Here is a 19,249-nt window from a genome sequence, read left to right as displayed (position 1 = left end):
CCTTTGCTGTAGTCCTGCCTCCTCCTGCTCCCGGGATGGACCCCAAACCTAATTCCTCACCTCGCCTTGTCTGGTGTGGTTGATGAAACCCATTAGCAGCGCCCGGCACTGCCCACCCCGCTTAGGTCCTCTGGGGGCGACCGTGCCCTGGTCGGGGAGCACACTGCCCCTGCCTGCCCTGGGCACACCTATGGCCTACAACTTTGCCCCTGCTCTTTCTCCTCCCTAACACCCTCAATCCCCACCGCCAGGTCATTCTCATACTGGAGATACTGGAAAAGATCTCACGAGCACTTCAGCACAAAGCCAGCAAAGCCACCTTGGTCCAAAACCTTCTCAGCAGTGGTTTAAAAGCAGCCACTGATTTTGCAGTGAAGTGGCTGCCCAGTACTAACACCAGCCATTGTGTTACCACTCTCCAGACGAGCCAGTGTGATCCAGGGTGAGAATTATGTTATTGTGGGAATGCCATGCTGAATTCCCCTGGTCACATTCCCCTGCTGAAGGATGACTGCAGTGGGAGACAGGAGAGTTACATCTTAAAGTTCACTTTGATAAACGAAAAATATTTAATATACAACTTGCCTGATGTATGGTAGAGTTCCAAAAGATATTAATTACAGTTTATTAGCTTTTCTGTAATATTTCAAGCAAGTTCTTTCAGGCTATCTACACTGAGTCATTTTTTGGAAATACAACGTTTTGGATCTAACTCTATGTGAGAAATTATTTCAGATTTGGTAATACAGACTGGGTTTTCAACTTCATCTGTGAACAGGCATCTGGAATGAAAACGTGTCTAGAAAATTTTGGCCTGCCCACTCAGTCTGCTCAGCGTCAGGCTGCTCTCAAAGCTGAAAACCTCACTGAGAGACAACGGTTAGATTCCTCACAGGCTGCCCTTCCCCCAGTGCCAAGAAGTAAACATGTATGTCTAAGGCTACGTAAGCTAATTAGACATCTAATCCTACCTTTGTCTGCATCTGGTATTGCTGAGAAAGATGAGAAGGAGCAGCAAGTAAGGAAGGAACAGAGGGAAAGAGAACATCAGCTCATCAGAGAAATGGGGGCCAATACTCTGCTTGGGACATTAATTTTACACAAACTATAAGCATACCTCTCAAACCAGTAAGACCCTAAAATAGCATATAGGTCTTCAGAAGGAGGGGAGAAATCCTCCTGAAAAGAGAGGTGCTGCATGTCCATTGACTACATAAAAAAGATCAGAGGCAAATTAATAAAAAAAGCAATAGCTTCTTAATTACTATATCAAGTTTGCGATCAAAACAGCAAGCAGGGATGTCCTGCCCACCACAGCCCTCCTGGCAGAGAGGCACCCGGGGGTGTGCTCACCGTGAAACACAAGACAAGAAAGTTGCATGGGCAAAGAAGCCCTTCTCAGTGAGTCCTCTCCCAAGGCTCAGGCACCGCTACCACGCAAGCCTGTGCACTGCTGGTTTTCCTAAAACAACCTCTCCTCACAACTTTTGTGAGCACCACATGACCCGGCCAGCATCAGCGGCCTGAGATACAAGAGTTTTTTAACTTCTGTTACATTTTCTGCGATTTCCAATTCATGATGCAGAACACTTACAGCCTGTTTGTAGCGATAATTAACAGGAGATTGCAGTAGGCATGCATTCAAAATGAGGGACAGAGGCCTGACAAAACAAGAACTAAGCAGTTAAGGAAGCTAGGTTAAAAATAAGAAGCAGCATATTTTCTCAAATCTCCTCATTTGCCTTATGGTACAAATACTTTCAAGATTCACATTATCACGCACTTCTCCTAACCATCAGAGCACAACGTTTGCTTTTGAAAAAGAGGAAAGGTGGCGATTTATGGATGGGAACTGATTTGGACAGGTGGGGCTCTGAGAAGAGGCATTAACTATTAGAAGGATTTGTGGCTCCACTGAGCAAAGAGATACTGTGCTAGGCAAACAGGTTTTAATTGACCTACGGTGATGACAGGCTTTAGTATTTTCTCACAGATAATAACTGGTTGCAGAAAAGAAGATGCCTTAGGCCCTTAACTAAATTGGTCACCTTAAAGCTATGAAATGCCCCACCCAGCACTAATTATTGCTGTTATAACAGTAACAATGAAATCAAAAGTAACAGCTGTTATTCTTTGACTGCTGCCTTGACAAGGCTGGTATTTAGTTTAATATACAGCAAAGAAAGAGACTTAATCAACTTAAAATCACCCTTTGTTTCAGAAAACTTTTGCCATTATCTGAGTAAAACTCAAGCTTTGACAAGTTGGGAAAACAGCTCTGTGTTTCCAGTTTCTCAGTGTTTGCATCTTACACAGTGGTTGTACATCTGTGATGAAGGTGAAAACACAGATTTGCTCATACTTTTATGTTATGGGATACCCCCCACTTGGACTGTGGTTCTGACTATGCCTGTAGTTGCCTTTTCTGCCTTCTACAATTCTCACCTGTTGTCTATACAGGTTTTCATGCAGCCAAAATAAGAGGCAACTGCTTTTAAATACAGTAACTAGGAACATCAGCAGGTGGTCTCAAAATCCAGCCAGTCGCCTGTTACTAGTTCTATTTTTGAAACAACAAAATAGGTTTGGTTGTGTGCCACCATGCTTGGTGAGATAAGAAAGCGGAGCACCACGATCGGCCATCTGTTCGATGCACAGCCAGAACGCGTTCACCTTCACCCAACCGAGGGCTCTGACGACCGCCTGCCAGGAGCTAGGGGAGCCCTGAATCCGGGCTAATTGAAGGGATCTGTAGCCAGCTATCTTCATATTTAATAGGGGTGTACTGCTGATGGAAATTACAAGCAAATTACAGATTACGTCTTGTCATGGTCTAGCCAGACCCAAACAAAAGCACGTGGTGATAAGGACAGAACGGTGCACAATGGGACCTGCTGTCTCCATCAACCTCATTTATTTGTTTGAAGAGTTACTGACAAGCTACGGTGTACTACAAAACTCCACATCTTTCCTAGAAACTATCCTTTCCTCAGCCATGTTTATAACGACTTTCATAATTTCCAGCTTTTCTGTTTGTTTTTATACCGGCGTAAGAGGTTTTCTTTCCCTTCAGATCAAATCGTAGCACCTCACTGTTTCTAGCTCCAAGTCTCCCTAATGCTGCTAATCTCCTATTAACAGCCTACTGACACAGAAGAGACCACAGAAAAGACTGATTGCCAGCTCTCTGGCCCTGTGACCGTGCGCTGGTCAGATCTGGATTAATACTTGAGGCGATTTACCTCAGGAGGCCTTGTTACAAGCGTCTGTGAATCTAAACTCTCCTTGAACTGCCTGGTGGGAGAGGGAGGAGGGGAACCTGTGCATCCACAGCTGAAGCAGACAGAAATAAGGCCCTTCTGAAATTCACTTTTCTTTTGCTACAGAAAATCAGGATGACAGCAGCAAAAAAATCCTTGATTTCAGATAAAAGGCAAGGAGATAGACATTGACATCCCACCCAGGACACAAAATCCACTGCAATCCTCCCTCTTACTACCTGTCACTGACAGCAAGTTTACTTGACTTTAGCTTTTCTAGTTGCTACAAATTGTTATCCAGGAGCACAGCCAAACACCCTGACCTCCTCCATTGTTTATGTAGCAGTATAGCCCTGCTGTGTAGGCTAATTCAGGTACAAGAGTGACTCTTTCAGCTTTAAGAACGCTTCAAGCTGTTGACATTTAAGGAAAGGTGGAAAACCAACATCATTCTTAGCTGGCGATGAGTCCAGGTGACAGTTTGGCTCACCAGCCCAAAGGGCTTCAGGCTCCTCTCCAGGGCTGGGCTGAACCTCCTACATTGGCAGCCCTGTGCCCTGGGGACGCGGCTGCTCTGTGACCCCATGTAACAGTAGGAGGGTGCTGGGGTGATGGATCAGGCTGACCACCTGCGCTTGACATCACCCAGCAGAGGAGAGTCCGTGCGCTGCATCCGAGCTGCGTGAGGAATATGTTCAACTGCCAGTGAGAGAAACAGAGGCCAAAGATGATGCTGCCCATGACCTGGGCATATGTCAACCTGGGAGCTTGGCATATGCTTGAGGCTAGAGCTAGAGCATCTCTCGTCTGCACTAAGATGATTCTATTTTGGAGTAATTTCATTTTGCTTGTTAACAAATTGCAAATAAAATAAGTAATTGTTCCTGGCCTGAAGTTAAACAATCCTGTTACTGAGCTACAATTACTTGCAGGTCAGAGAGCCACAACAGGTTTGGCCTTAAAGGCACTACACTGTCCCCTCTAGGAAGAGGGGTGAAGTACAAAAACAGTCTACCATGCCTTACAGAGAAATTAATTTTACCTATTATTGTTATTACAAGGCTGCTTGTTCCACCTTGGCTTCTTAAGCCACCACACTGCAACACATACAGATCTCTTTAGAGCAACTCCTACCTCTCTCCGACTTTCTCCTGCCTCTAACATAACTGCACAAGTGTTACAGCTCACATATCTTTCCATAGGCCTTTATTAATAAGGAACATCTGCAGGGAAACAGGATTTGACTCACTCTGTAGCACAGCTGCTCAATTCCCCACCTGAAACAACAGTCATGTTTTAAAAGTCGCCTGTAAACATCACCAGTGCAATGCTGTTCTGTCCTTCTAAGGGATGGAATATTCTTGGCTGGTCCTCATGAAAAAAATTCTAAAACAGTATCTTTGCCTATTACAAACTTACCTCGGTTTTGTGCTCTCTTGCTCTTTTTCCGAGTCTCAGTGTGGAGTATCCAGCCAGGGTGAGTCTTTTTCAAAATTGATTCCTTATCCATATTTGGGAATTTGTGCTGGGCACTAGCTGGTACGAGGCATGTTCTTCCCACAGTGCACTTTGGGACTTGTAGTTCCCAAAAAGGAATGTTGTTTTCCAAAATGCAAGCACCAGAAAGAGGAGTCTGTAAAGCCTTTACTTCTGCCTTTGCTTAGCTGCTGGACCCTTTCTTTCACAATGTTTCTGTGCTGTGATTTTGCTTTAGCCAGCCTGAATCCTCCAGGAACTTCTTCCACAGTTAATGTCAGGGGGTGCAAACCCCTCACATGCACCCCTGTGCAAAATCTGCTACTGGAGAGTGTTCCTGCCACAACCGTGAGCAGCAGGTGCATGGTCCTGTCACCTGAAAACAGCTACCTATAAAAAGAGAGTTGTGACCGAATTTTTGATTGTACTCTCCATACTTTCTTCCCTGCTTCCAACGCTGAAATGGCATAGAAAGTCCCCTTTAAAAGATATGTTTCACTATTAAACATGTTCTGCATTAGCTTTTTTTTTTTTTTTTTTTTTTAAAAAAATCATAGTAGGGGCTCAGCATTACAAAATAAGTAAATTCTGACTCTCTTGTGGAGATTCATTTTTGAAGAGGTTGCATGGACTGCCATAGTTACCTTGTAACCAAGACTCCCTACTGTTTTTCAGTAACTGAAGAAGCCTGTGAACCCTGTACGATACTGACGGAGACACCCTTGTTATGCCCGAATTCCCGTTCCTTTAACGGCGCAAACCCTGGGCGCGGGGTAACTGAGGAAAACGCCCCGGAGGGAGGAAGGGCAGGCCCGGAGAGGAGAGCAGAGCGCCCACCACCCCGGCCCGGAGCCTGCCGAGGCGGTGGAGCGGAGCTCCTCTCCCTTTACCAGCCACACGCCGAAGCCTTTGCCCGGCCGCGGTGGGGAAGGCGGGAGGACCGCAGCCTTCCTCCGCGGGGGCCCACGGCTCCGCGGGGACACCCGTGGGGCTGGGCTGACGCCCGGCGGCCGCGGGGAGAACGGCAACGGCGCGGCCCCCACCGGCCCTGCGGGCGAGGGCAGCCGAGGCGGAGGGCGCCGCCTTGGCCGCTTCCCCTCGGCGGCCGCACGAGTGAGAAACCGACAGGGTTTTTTGGCAGGGATGGGCCACATGATCCCACAGCCTGCGGCCGTCGGGGGAGCCGCGGAGACCCGCCGCTTTTAACCCGGGGACGGCTCCGCGGCCAGCCAGCGCCCCAAGAAGCCGCCGCCGTCCCGGCGCCTCGCCGCGGCGACCGCTGAACTCCCGCCCCGCCCCGCGGGCGGCGGGGACAAGATGTCCGCCGGGGCGGCTCTTCCGCCGCCGGAGATGGCGGGGCGGGGGAGCCCTCACGGCCTTTCCGGAGCCGGGGGAGGCTGCGCCGCTGGCCCGAGCGGCACTGGGCTGAGCTCCGGGGCGCTGGAAGCGGAGCCGAGTGGGGAGGGCGGCGGCGGCGGCAGCAGCAGCCGCTGCCCTCCCGGCAGCCCGCCCGCCGCCGCCATGAAGAGCGAGCCTCTGGCCTGGTCGCCGGTCTCGGCCCAGGCGGCTTCGCTGCTGGAGGAGGCGGCGGACTTGCTGGTGCTGCATCGGGACTTTGCCGCCGCCGTGGAGAGGTGCGAGGCGGGTTGCGACAGCCTGGGCCCCGGGACCGGCCCCAGCCCCGAGAGGTGCGAGCGGAGCGGGGACGGGGCGGCGCTGGGAAGTGGCCCGGCTTCTGGCTGCAGGGCCTGTCTGTCCTGTTTGTGGTTTCCGTGTTTTTTTTGTTTGTTTGTTTGTTTTTTAATGGAAGGCTTTTGGGGGTTTAATAAACTTATTCTTTTTGGCGGAGGGGGTTAGGAACCTCTTAGGCTTGACTATAAATATTATCTTTATGAATGGCAATAGCACTGATGGTTGTCATGGTTTTGCTTATCTTCTTAATTATCTAAATTAATGGAGGGAGGCGCTTCTTGCAAAAAAGCGAGTTAGAAAGTGTTTAAAACCCAGCTTGGCTTTGGCTGCTATTTGATAACGGCTTGCCTATATTTACATGTTTCATACGAGGGAATCTGCGTGTTTGAGGGAACCGAGGTGTGCCTATGAGCTTTCTCCACATCCTTGTAGAGATACAGACTCAGTGCATCTTCTTGGGTGGGTTGAATTTGCTTTTTTATTGGAAGCGAGGAGAGGGAAAAGAGGGGAAGTGACTGCCAGAGAACTGTAGAGTACCTAAGCTAGGCTGCAGCTCACTGAAAAGGAAGCAAGGGGAAACGTGTTTGTAAGAAGTGCTTATTTAGGTGTCTCTTCATTACCAGTTCTGCAGAAGTGAAATGCTCCCTTTGTGTTGTGGGGATTCAGGCGCTGGCTGAGATGAACCGGTGGCGAGAAGTTCTGTCTTGGGTCCTACAATATTACCATGTCCCTGAACATCTGCCTCCAAAAGTTCTGGAGCTGTGGTAAGTTTTTGTCTGTGGCCGTCAGATATATGCAGGGCTCACGTCAGGTTTACTAGCAGGCCAGACTTGAGTATTGCGTGACATTTTCACTTGTGAGGATGAAAGCGGAACCCAGGACAGTCCTGTGTTCTTGATCTGTGGGTGCTGGAGCATGCCTGCAGATTGCTTCATGGTGATGAAGTACAAAAGGGGCGATGCTGAGAGAGCAACATCAGTGGCTGCATCTGTTGTCCACCTCAGAAATCTCTCTGTGCTTCAGGTGTAGACCCTGATGCATGCCTTCACAATAGCTGCTTGTGGGTAGTAAGTAAATGTCAGTGATCTCAACTTTTAGAAGGAGTGTTCTCTAATATTTCTTTCTTGTATTTCAGTATCCTGTTATACAGCAAAGTGAGGGAGCCCCAGGTGATGCTGGAGGTTGGCAGTAGCTGGCTGAGAGACCAAACCAATAAGAGCCTCCCCGAGTACGGTTCATTGCTGGAGCTCTATCTGTCGCATGTGTTGCTTCCGCTTGGCCGGTTTGAGGGGGCAGAAGAGCTTGTACGTGGCTGTGATGTTTTTGACAGCGAGCAGCAGCTAGCATTTCTCGGGACCATTTGTGAAAGCCGCTGTCAGTGGTCTCAACGGGAAGAGATGCACTCGGCTGCTGAAGAGCAGCAAGATGGAGCAACAGAAACTGTTTTGGGTAGGCTTTCCCTCTGTTGTTTGTTCTCTTTTTTTTGTTGTTTTTTGTAATTTTATTTCAAGTTAGTTGGTCTCTTACTAACAAAGGCTAGCAAGTATTAATTGTATATTAAGAATATTACCGTGACAAACCAGCAATGAGGAAGCCCTGTTGTGTATCACAGAAGGAAATGGAAGACTTAGTGATCCATTTGCTGACAATTACAAAGCATATTTAGTCTCAGCTGATGTTAAGAGATGTGCTTTTGAACATGAAAAATAATTCTCTTCAGAATAATTGTTGTTTTTTTTTTTTTTTTTTTAAAAAAGGTACAAAAGGGAAAGTAAAACTACCTAGCAATCCTTTAAGGGCACGTTTTGTTGTCTCTGTGTACTCTATGCTTTGTCTCCATTTATAGTGGAGCCCATGCAGAACAATGCTTGCCTGCCATTTGAAGTGTACTGCTTCTCTTCCAGAACAGTAAATCACTTGACATTATCTCCCAAGAGAGAAGCTGGCACTACTGTGATATAATATGATACTAAAGTGGTTGCCTAAAAAAACCCAACGTATAATAAATTGTATTACAAAATTGTAATGCTTCTCTGTTCCCTATTATATATATATATATAAAAAAAAACACCAATTCTCATACAATCAAAGAACAGTCTTACTTTAGTATCTTAGTTTCTTATTATCTGTATCTATGTTATCTATGTGATTACTTTTTTTACTGTACTTTGCCCTAACAGCCTTTCTGTCCGTGTACTCTAGGTGCTCTGTCCCAAAAGCTCTTGACCATGTTGACATTGCTACGTAGAGCCCTAAGGTCCATGTCTAGCCACTTCTGTTTACTTCCTTACAAAAAGATGCTCTTGGCTACTTTTCTGCTATACCTGGTGGTGGTGAGATTAGACCCAGGTACAGTATTAACGAGTTGCAATTTTTTAAATTCCATTATGGTTACAGAGAAGAAAATAGTTGGTTTTAGTAGATTTGGTCTGTGTAAATGTCTCTTCTCTGGGAGACACAAAAACTGGGTGACTAGTAACTTAGGCTTGTTTCTAATGTTTCCAGTTGCAATCTGTGCAGAAGGTTGTAGATCTACAAAAGCCAGTTTTCTGAAAACAGTCATTCCATCCTCAGCTCTTTCTAACAGACACCGTACAGACTGTGAGAGGCAGGCTGAGCTGACATAGACTCAGCCTCTGCTTCAGTCAGCTTGAGGTGCTACAAGGTGAATGTCTCCTGGAAGAGTGATTGCCTGAGGGGCTGTCCTTTCAGGAAAGCAGAGAGCTGCCTGGGGCAGCAGCACAGTCAGGTATTTTATCTGCTTATGCTGGAGTTTCACTAGTGATGGCTGCTGCTGTCTCTGAAGAATGGGCAGGTCCCATGATGTTGAGGTGGCAGTCGGGGTGTGGAGGGGATGTGTGTTTCCCCTTCTGCTGGGTGACGGGTGCTCCACAGCTATTCTGCAGATAGTCCATTGGAAAATACTGAAGGCACCTTGCTAGGGCTGGGAGCAGTGCCCTGAGCAAAGGCCCCAGTACTGAACTGAACAGAAGGGAGACAGATTACTAGGTTTTGATTAATGTTAGTTGGGATTAGTTCTTTCTTAATATATTTAGTGTATCTTAGTTCTACCTTTTTTAATGAAAGGCTCTTTTGCTTTTTATTTTGTTTTGCAGCTTCTCCCACATCACTGCCATTCATTTACAAACTGGTCCAGCTCTTCCGACAGGCATGGGCAGCTGTTTTTTCTCCAATTCATAGGCCTCCAATTCAAGACTAAGTGTCCTCCATCACAGAATGTGTTTTTCTCTGCTTCTGTAAACCTGTCAGCTTGTCTTGAGGATGTTATCTGGCTCTTCAAGGACTGTTGAAATCGGTGTCCTAATTAAGATGACCACCTGTGAACTCCTGTGTTGGTGATATGTTCATTTCTTCAGAGGGGGAATGGTGGTGTTGCGAATTTTGAAACCACGCCAAGTATTCCTGACATTTTATTTGGCTCTGCAGCACCATTCTGTCCAACATCAGGGTGAAAGCATTCCTCCTGTAATCTACAACTGAGTAAGAATCCTCCCTTTCAAACACTTTGCTTTGGATGTAGCTCTTGATTGAGGAATGTGTAGCCAGTGATGAACTCTGAAGGAAGGCTCCATCCTTGCAAATGCTGGGCAGTTCTCTGACAAGTGAAATAGTGTTCTTGGAAGCATGACTGTAAAAGGCAATGGAGTACCAATAATTCGGGGAATATACTGGTTTGCCTGAAGGCATGTGAAAAGCCCAGTTCCTGCAGCATGGGATTTAGGACAAGTACATGGAAGCAAAAACACTGGAGAAAATGAAGCCTATTGCATTTTGATGGCCATGGTTTCTCTTGTGACTGATGCTTCCTCCTACAGGCACTCTTGATTTTAGTCTTATTTAAGCCAGAAAGCCAAGGTGGTGGGCTACAGAGACTATTGTGCTTCATCTACTCTTCTTAAATGCAAATTACAGCACTTTGTGCTTGCCTAATGCATAGTAATTCTTAGGAGCACTTGGTGGTGGTAAGGTAATCAGATTTATTTTTTTAAACTGTATTCTGTATTACTGTCTAGTAGAACAACTGAAGTTGTTGCATTGTTTTATACTTTCCCTACCTCTTGCTTTGTTTATGTAGATGTCAAAAAGTTTCCATATGTCTAGAATTGCCCTCCCTGCCCCCAATATCTAAAGTCCTGGGTTACATGGCAGCCATTTAGCAGTCCTCTATCACTGAGAACAAAAGTTTATTAATAGCTAGAAAGACATACTTTTCTGAGATCCCAAAACCTCCCCCAGATCCGTGGCAAGAAAATTACTATCTTTGTAGAAGATCTGTCACCAGACTGACCCCATTTCCGACCACTTGAGGCAGAAATTGGAGCTTTGGGGTAGAACATTAATTTATTCTCCATTCCCCACTTATCATTGATTGACAAAGGGTGAGTCCCAAAGGAGAGAGCACTTGCTCTTGTATTGCCTTCAGTGGAGCAAACTTGTGCACTGGAGAGAACAAGTTAAAGGCAAGGAGCCTTTGTGGCAAACAAGTAGCCTGCCATCCCAACATCTGTGCCAAAAAGATTCAAGCTGACGTCAGCCCAAGCCACAAAATGTTGAACAAAGCGGCCTTTTCAGTGGGCAAATTCTAGCCAACAGTCCCAACCTGTAAAAAGTAGCCAATATAGATTCTACTGTGGTGTCTTATAAGAGTTTTCCCCTTCAGGCTGTTCCTTTGTCTCCAGCAGTAGCCATACACTGAGGTGGTGGCTATTTGTTTCCTTGATGACAGCCTGTTGGTGCCTTCAAACTGTGTGCAATCTGCTGCTTTGCTATCTATCAAGATGCTTTGCAAACAGTCTGCATCTTCACTGCTAAAAACAGTTCTGTGTCTATTTCTTCTTGGATTATCCCAGTAGAGAAATACTCCCATATTAGTGTCAGATAAAGCGGGGCAGGTCGTTCATGATGCAGTAATGACCTTGCCTAGCTGTCTCAGAGGAAAAACCGAAACAATCCCATATCCCTCTCCAAAGTTTTTGTCTCTGCTAGGGCTTTACATCAGGATAAATAGCACATAATGCTTCACCATATAAAAAAGTTATTTCTTTTATACTCTATACATATGGGGAAGAGCTGCTAGGGGGTTCTTTGAATCCAACTATAAGTGTAGTTACAACTCTGCAACCAACAGTTGGTGGGAAACTAACTACAATAAAACCTAGAAGCTCTTTCTGGAGTTGAGCTCTTTGAAGAAATGAGTAGGTTGTATCTGCTGGCCCCCTACTTTGCAAGGCTTCACTTTAAGTACTGTGTAAGCCAGTTAATGAAATAGCAAACTGCACTCTGAAGTCAGGCCAAACTCTCACCAAATTGACTGTTAGGTAACAAGCGTTTTTTGCTCCAGTTTTCTATCAGCGTTTTTAGTTAGATGGCAGAGCTGCATTTTGGGGGTTGGGACCAGTGGTCTGGGCAGGCCATACATTATGTTTAGAATGCTGTTAAATGCCCTAGCCATTAATTTACCAGGACTTTAACATTCCACTTGATTTTATGTGTATGTTGGTAACCTTCACTTTGAGTACTACTGATTTTGCATTTGTATTGTATTTATTGTTTAATTATATACAATACATAGTATTGTATTCTTCATGAGAGGGCAAGAAGACAGAAACATGCTATCAGGGTTTTTATTTCTCAGTTAGTACTAAAACTGCAATATTTAACTTTCACAGTAAAGTGACTACTGATTTACCTCTTTGTAGAGTTGCTTATTTGTGCTGTGATTAAGTATATGAAAACTTTTACATTTAATATATTGATACTCCACAGTTTTCAAACAATTTCTGGAAATATTTCAATACATGTCCTTATTGTACAGGCATATTTGAATTAAGTACAGGACTTCTTCAGTGTGAATCTGATGAGATATAATTAACTGATGATGTTGGTAGGGTATATATGTCTGCATTTTCATAGGAGTTCAGAGAATGGTAATTTCTGTGAAAGATCCAGTTCTGGGTTTTTTTTTTAATATGTGTCTCTGTGTACCTTGAGAGGGCCAAGACCAGTACTACCAAGAATAAAGTACCTGGTATTTATCTTTCTCTGTTTTTCTCTGTACTCTCATTCTGTCATGGAGGGGAAGACAGAGACATGGGCATCCTACTACTTAAGCCTTGTGAGAGGGAATGTGCCTGTGGGCCATGTGTATGTGAAATTTCTGCTAGTGACTCCAGATATAAGAGCAGATTATAGTTCTGCTTTTTGTTTTGCCATCTTCTTACTAAATGCAAGCAACTTGTGTTGGCCCATATTGTAGGCAGCTGAAAGGCTGAAGAAGGATTGTCTATAATCAGATGAACAGAGGTCACAAAGCTAAGGAATGGCTGGCAGAAAGATGAGGTTTTGTGCCTTAGCACCAGGAGGCAAGAAGATAATCGTATGTACCATGTCCACAGGTGATCAAATAGTCAAGTGGAATTCCTTGCGGTTCAGGCTGTGCCACAACTCGTTTCAGTCAGTGGAACATAGGCAAGTTAACTCCATGTCCACCATGTATCTACGGTCACCTTTGTCAGAAAGACGCCATTTAAAAATGATGCCACCTTTTGAAAGCATAAATGAAGAAATTCTGAAGTGGTTAATAATCTTTTAAATTAGTTATCAGTAGTATATTTATCAGTTGTTAGAATTTTAAGGAAGGAAAACAGGTGTTTGTGAAGATGCTCTGTATGTGTTAAAATTCTGGTTACTAGTACCAGTTGTAATTATTTTTTTTTTCCAAAAAAACCCAAGGTTTAGGTTGGAGAATTAACTGAGAAGACTTGCTTTAAAACAGACTTTAGAGCTGGGTCCTGTACATGAGTAGAAAGCAGGCTGCTGGTGTAACAGATGAGTGGGTGGGATGGGATGGTTGCTTGGGAGAGATTATGAGCTCTCCTGCCTCCACTGTGATGCCGAAGGGCCCTGGCCAGTGAGGCGTTGATGCCCAGCCCCTTACACCAGGCTGCTTATCCAACAGTAGAAACATCTGTAGCCAAAGTTGCTGCTACCAATCAAAAAAGGAAGCACCCAGGAGAAATCATGGTAAAAAAAAAAAAAAATCAGATTATTTTATGAGATAATGAGTAATAACTTTGGCCTTCTGTTTCTCCCTACTCTGGTCAAGATCGGAGTGAAGCTGGGAGGGTTGGAGTGACTTTTTTTGCTCCATTTTGGGGGCAACAAATGTTGCTTGCAGTGCACAGACGTATCAGCTTCTTGGTAAATACATTTAGAGTCCAATATGTACAGCTACACTTGTGTTAATAAATTTATAAGGAAAGTCATATGCAGAAGAAGGATGGGATTGGAACTTATTTTTCCCTTTTGGGCAGAAGTTACTCTGGATGTACGTTGAATACAGTATGTCTAACCCTCTATTAATGGTGTGTGAGCCGACACAGGCAGGATGCAGAACCACAAAACCATGGCTGAAATGCAAAGAGTAAATTTATTCTCGTTCCTTTATGACCCGGGGGATCTCTGCCGCAGCACCTGGGCAGAGGCACTCAAGCGGGGATGCAGGTACTGCAGAGCTCGGTTCTTGCTTGCCAGAAAGAGAAGAAAGGAAAAGATCTCGAACTTGCTGCTTTCACCTGTATATGCGAGGGATTTTTGCAGGCATAGTTTTCCACTGTGCTTTGAACTTTCCTACAGCAGGGCAGGAATTTCAGGGATGTTTGATAGGGTGCCTCTATCACAAGCCTGTTACCTAAACACAGACGTTAAACCCGTGAAGAACAAAGAAGTAAATAACAAGCAGTCTGATATATGTTTTTTTCGATACCTCAGCTGCAAGTCACTTCAGTGTGTTTACAATCCTCCTCACCCATCTCCCATTGTAGTCCCACAAATGGCCTTTTCCTACTAGCTTATGAGTATTAAGAGCAAAGAAATGTGGACATTTCCCTAAGATACTCTGTAAGACTCGATGGGAATCATCTGCCAAAAGAGTCATTCAAATATACCATGTCCAGCAAGAGTGTTTTTGAGAGAACCCTTTAAATTCACAGTATTTGGGAGTCTGCAGAGCAATCTACAGAAGGAGATAAGCTTGGTTTTCTTTTAGAATATGATATATTTTGTGTTTCAGATTTCTGTTATGACACAGTAATAAACACTTTAGAAACTGGTTGTTGGCTGAATAGCCATGCTTACAGAAGTGTATGTATGAGAAGGATTTCTCAGGAGCGTAATTTAGTCTTAACGTGTAAAGAGTACCAAGTCCTCTTGAGTATCAAGTTAACTCTTCACATGTTAAATTGAATTAAAGGTACCCAGAGAATGGGCTGAAACAATCAGTGGTTGAAATGAAGGTAATAAAGGCACTTTAATTCTAGTTCCTTTAATTTCTACAAACCTGTTTTTCACCTGTCCAACACACATTTTCAACAGAAGGTTGAGAGGTCAGAAGATACTTAATTCTCTTTGCTTTATCTACCTATCAATAAGGCAGCATAGCTGTGTCCTGTCCTGGATAACTGGACTTGGATCATATTCCCTAGCTGGGACCTATTTTGTGTACCTATACAGAATTTTTCTATCTGTATGGGCTTATGGGTACTCAGTTTATGTGTACTGTACACCACGCATAGGCATGGCTGCAAATCACTAGCTGTTAAGATTATTGTTTCCACACACAGCAAAATATTTTTCTTCCTAATTTGTAAATGTGTCAGATGATTTTCCATTAATTTCAGTCTTGTGGCAAATGTGATCATTGGTTGACTTGGGGTTTCGAGTTAAGATCAGCTTATAGACTCAGGATATTCACTGGTTCTTCTCACCGTTTCCCTTGCTCTTCTCTTTCAGCGTGAGTGCATCTCTGTTCACATTGGCCAAGCTGGAGTTCAAATAGGCAGTGCGTGTTGGGAGCTCTTCTGCCTGGAGCACGGCATTCAGCCAAATGGCACCTCCACCGACCAACCCAGCAATGATGACTCTTTTGCCACATTCTTTGGAGAGACAAGCTCTAGAAGATACGTGCCCCGGGCTGTTATGGTGGACTTGGAGCAAACAGTAATAGGTCAGTAGAGAACTACTCTTGGAAAATAGAAATGAATTCACTCTTCTGGGTGCCAGTTCAGGTCACTGAATTGCAGGACAATGCCCTTACCATTAGGGATGATCCCAACACTTATGCAAAATGTACAGATTTTAAGTTTTTAATACTAGATATTACTAAAAGCTCTGCTATTCTCAATGAAAAGATGAAAACTGGACTGCATTCTGTCATGGGCACTCTACTAATAATTAATAAAATCAAAAGTTTACTATTTAAACCTCCACTGGTTATAAGTACAATTTATCTTTCTTAAAGAGATTCTTTCCTGGTCTTTTTTTGTGGTGATATTTTGCCTTTGCTAATTGATGGAAAATGCTTTCCTCGCATTCAAATGTAAGAGAGGAGCATGAAGAATCAGACAAGAAAAGCATTCTGACAGATTTTCAGGGGAAACCACTGTTTTACTCTTGCAAATCTCCTCTTTTTCCAGTCATACTCCAGAAGGTTCTGATGAATCTTCATCTGATTGGTATCTAGAGCTGAAATTTTACTACAGCGTGGCACAGCCCTCATTTGATAAATGAATTAATTGGTATAACACATCAACTTCCACTTGGAGCAGAATCCACTTCTTTCTTTTTAAAAACTGAGAACATCTCAGATGATACTCCTGACCTCCGTACTTTTCAACATTTGATCTTCCATACTGTTTTCTGCCAACATAAAATACTGCACTTGTTTTGCAAACATTATCAGCCTTGGTGAAATATCTGTCCCAAGCTTATGCTTTTCTTTCTTGTTCAGATGAAGTGCGGACTGGCACTTATCAGCAGCTTTTCCATCCAGAACAGCTGATCACTGGAAAGGAAGATGCAGCAAATAATTATGCACGTGGCCACTACTCAGTTGGCAAAGACAAAACTGACATTGTGTTAGACTGTATCCGCAAGCTGGTATGCACTATTACATTGGAAGCAAGTCCTTAGGAGGGTGGGAGGGGAACTAAACACCACACCCATTTTTTTTGGTAGTGACACTCGTTTTGCTTTTACTGTTGTCACTGGGTCAGAACAGAGAAATGCAGGTCCCAGATGCCCCACCTTAGTTTTCATATGAATAGAAGACTTAAATGGAAAACCTCAAATATTGCAATAGCATTATTATTGTAAGAAAAAAATCAATTTAGCTCCATTGATACTGTAGCCTGAGATTTACAAGGGAAAACAATGAGAATTTTCTGGGAAAACTTCTGAATTTTGTACTGTGCACTGCGTGTGGGTGTTGCTGTCTCTATTTGAGGGTGTAATTTAAATATACATTAAATTATTCTTTGACTTTTCCTGTTGACTTTCAGGCTGATGCCTGTTCTGGGCTGCAAGGATTCCTGATCTTCCACAGCTTTGGTGGCGGTACCGGCTCTGGCTTTACCTCCTTACTGATGGAACGCCTCTCCATGGATTACGGAAAGAAGTCCAAACTGGAGTTTGCCGTCTACCCAGCCCCTCAGGTCTCCACAGCTGTGGTGGAGCCCTACAATGCCATCCTGACCACGCATACCACCCTGGAGCACTCGGACTGTGCCTTCATGGTGGATAATGAGGCCATCTACGACATCTGCCGCAGGAACCTGGACATTGAGCGCCCCACTTACACTAACCTCAACCGCCTCATCAGCCAGATCGTCTCCTCCATCACCGCCTCACTGCGCTTCGACGGAGCCCTCAACGTGGATCTGACGGAGTTCCAGACAAACCTGGTGCCCTACCCACGCATCCACTTCCCCTTAGTGACCTACGCCCCCATCATCTCCTCTGACAGAGCGTATCACGAGCAGCTCTCGGTGGCTGAAATCACCAACTCCTGCTTTGAGCCCAACAACCAGATGGTGAAGTGTGACCCAAGACATGGGAAGTACATGGCCTGCTGCATGCTCTACCGTGGTGACGTAGTCCCCAAAGATGTCAACGTAGCGATTGCTGCCATCAAGACCAAGAGAACTATCCAGTTTGTCGACTGGTGTCCAACAGGCTTCAAGGTGAGTAGAGCTGCCACGAGCTTCTCTTTAATGTTGAAAGGGCAAGTTCAGTCTAGGGGGAAACTTGTATTTAAACTTCTAGATCTTGTACGTTTTCCACTTGTGAGAAACAGCAACATAGGCAAGATGCATTTGTATAAAACATGCCCTTTCTCCATTAGACAACCCATTGATATAGACTCCTAAATATTTAAATAAATTGAAGCATATACAGTATTTCTATATTCAGTAATAGCAGAATGTCAACACAATAAGACTTTAAAAAAAGAAATTGTATTTTAGAAGAAATATCAAGTTAAGGCTTATACTCTGAAATCCCTAAGACACTTGAGAGTGTCCTTCATGAGATTTAGTTATCAGTAATATATTGTTGGCAAGTGAAACATTTCTACAACATCTCTGCCAAGAGCAACTTTTTTCATTGTGCCCAATTTTTCCATGCATACTGACATTTTTTAAAGTTTTTCTTCATTTGGAGTCCATTTCTGGTTGGTCTCCCTCTTTTTTTTTTTTCTTGAGTGAGGGTAAGGAATTGACTTGTATACAGAAAATTAGCTTGAAGGACATTAGACTTAACACTGATGTGATCTGGATTTTTCACTACCTCTTCTCCTCCCGCTACCAATGTTTTTACAATTTTCTTACCCTGTTTATTGTCTAATCTTGTCTCCTTTCTCATAACTCTTTTTATTCCTCCGTCTTTTCTATTGTTATTTGCAGGTTGGGATCAACTATCAACCTCCTACAGTTATACCAGGAGGAGACCTGGCCCAGGTTCAGCGAGCAGTGTGCATGCTGAGCAACACCACGGCCATTGCAGAGGCTTGGGCAAGGCTCGACCACAAGTTTGATCTGATGTATGCCAAGAGAGCTTTTGTGCACTGGTATGTGGGTGAAGGCATGGAGGAGGGAGAATTCGCAGAAGCGCGAGAAGACCTGGCTGCACTGGAGAAGGACTATGAAGAAGTGGGAACTGACTCATTTGAAGAAGAAAATGAAGAGGAGGAATCTTAAAATTCACTTTGTCCTTTTTCATGCATGAGATTGTCTCTATGTGTATTTTTTTCATGTGGCTGCATTTCTGCTTGTCTCATACACACCAAGTCCATTGCCATTTTGGTAGACTATGAACAGGATAATTTTTCCACTATGAGATCACAGGACAGTAAATGCAGGATATATGACCAGCTAATCATTAGTCACTTTGCCTCAGAGGGTGGTAAGCTTCATATTTTTTGCTAATATATCCTGAAAGGATGTCTGTCATCTGTAGTGTCATTTATTCAATGCAAAGGTACAGTCATGTAGCTGTAATATTATCTGAGGAACTTGTGCTTCAAAATCTCCCATGTAGTTGCTACAGATACTATGTAAGGAGAAGTTACCTACAGTGCTCAATCTTATTTCATACTACTTCTAAACATGTTTGTAAAGCTGTAAGATGCAGTGAGAACTCTGTTTGTGCCAATAACATACAGCTTGTCTTAGTGCCCTTGTTTCTGTACAATTCACAGTGCGGGGTGGCTAGAAGGTGTGATTTTGTCAGCTGCCAGGAGTCAGGGCACAATTCAGGTACTCTTAGCTTCAGCAGGAGTTTAAAGCGCACTATGTGCAGCGACTAACAGTTGTAACTGGACTGGTCTGGAGGTGCAGTATGCTGACAGTTCTGTTCCAACTGCTAAATGAACAACATCTATGACAGATTTAAGGGCCTTAAAATGACCAGCTTGTGGCATGCAGGACAGAAGCATTACCAGCTCCATCAGACTTACTAAGATCACA

At 44.2% G+C, this 19,249-nt stretch overlaps 2 protein-coding genes across 4 annotated transcripts; both read left to right on the top strand.

Moving 5' to 3' along the window:
- The first annotated feature begins 5,846 nt into the window (after positions 1–5,846).
- PEX26 (peroxisomal biogenesis factor 26) lies at positions 5,847–12,490 on the top strand. 2 transcript variants are annotated; one of them, XM_042795446.1, is made up of 5 exons: positions 5,847–6,370; positions 7,052–7,192; positions 7,564–7,877; positions 8,631–8,777; positions 9,545–12,490. In XM_042795446.1, the coding sequence occupies exons 1-5, from the start codon at positions 6,054–6,056 to the stop codon at positions 9,646–9,648; spliced, it is 1,023 nt and encodes a 340-aa protein (XP_042651380.1). In that variant the 5' UTR covers positions 5,847–6,053; the 3' UTR covers positions 9,649–12,490. The 2 variants fall into 2 exon arrangements, with proteins under 2 accessions (XP_042651380.1, XP_032842113.2); XM_032986222.2 differs by having other exon boundaries at positions 5,853–6,424.
- On the top strand, positions 10,299–18,956 carry LOC104368854 (tubulin alpha-4 chain). Of its 2 annotated transcripts, none has more exons than XM_032986221.2 (5): positions 10,299–10,411; positions 15,240–15,453; positions 16,237–16,385; positions 16,787–17,467; positions 18,188–18,956. In XM_032986221.2, the coding sequence occupies exons 2-5, from the start codon at positions 15,426–15,428 to the stop codon at positions 18,479–18,481; spliced, it is 1,152 nt and encodes a 383-aa protein (XP_032842112.1). In that variant the 5' UTR covers positions 10,299–10,411; positions 15,240–15,425; the 3' UTR covers positions 18,482–18,956. The 2 variants fall into 2 exon arrangements, with proteins under 2 accessions (XP_032842112.1, XP_032842111.1); XM_032986220.2 differs by having other exon boundaries at positions 10,310–10,416.
- The last annotated feature ends 293 nt before the right edge of the window (positions 18,957–19,249 follow it).

Source organism: Tyto alba, unplaced genomic scaffold, assembly GCF_018691265.1.
Source record: "Tyto alba isolate M040663 unplaced genomic scaffold, T.alba_DEE_v4.0 Super-Scaffold_21, whole genome shotgun sequence".
Lineage (NCBI taxonomy): Eukaryota > Metazoa > Chordata > Aves > Strigiformes > Tytonidae > Tyto > Tyto alba.
Note: the sequence above shows the minus strand (reverse complement) of the source record. Positions and strands in the feature narration are given on the sequence as shown.

Coding starts and splice junctions, on each gene's coding strand:
- PEX26 (XM_032986222.2), top strand. CDS start 6,054: ATGTCCGCCGGGGCGGCTCTTCCGCCGCCGGAGATGGCGGGGCGGGGG. Junction 6,425..7,051: donor ACCGGCCCCAGCCCCGAGAG/GTGCGAGCGGAG, acceptor CTTCATTACCAG/TTCTGCAGAAGTGAAATGCT. Junction 8,778..9,544: donor GGTGGTGAGATTAGACCCAG/GTACAGTATTAA, acceptor TTTGTTTTGCAG/CTTCTCCCACATCACTGCCA.
- LOC104368854 (XM_032986221.2), top strand. CDS start 15,426: ATGGTGGACTTGGAGCAAACAGTAATAG. Junction 15,454..16,236: donor CTTGGAGCAAACAGTAATAG/GTCAGTAGAGAA, acceptor TTTCTTGTTCAG/ATGAAGTGCGGACTGGCACT. Junction 16,386..16,786: donor TAGACTGTATCCGCAAGCTG/GTATGCACTATT, acceptor GTTGACTTTCAG/GCTGATGCCTGTTCTGGGCT.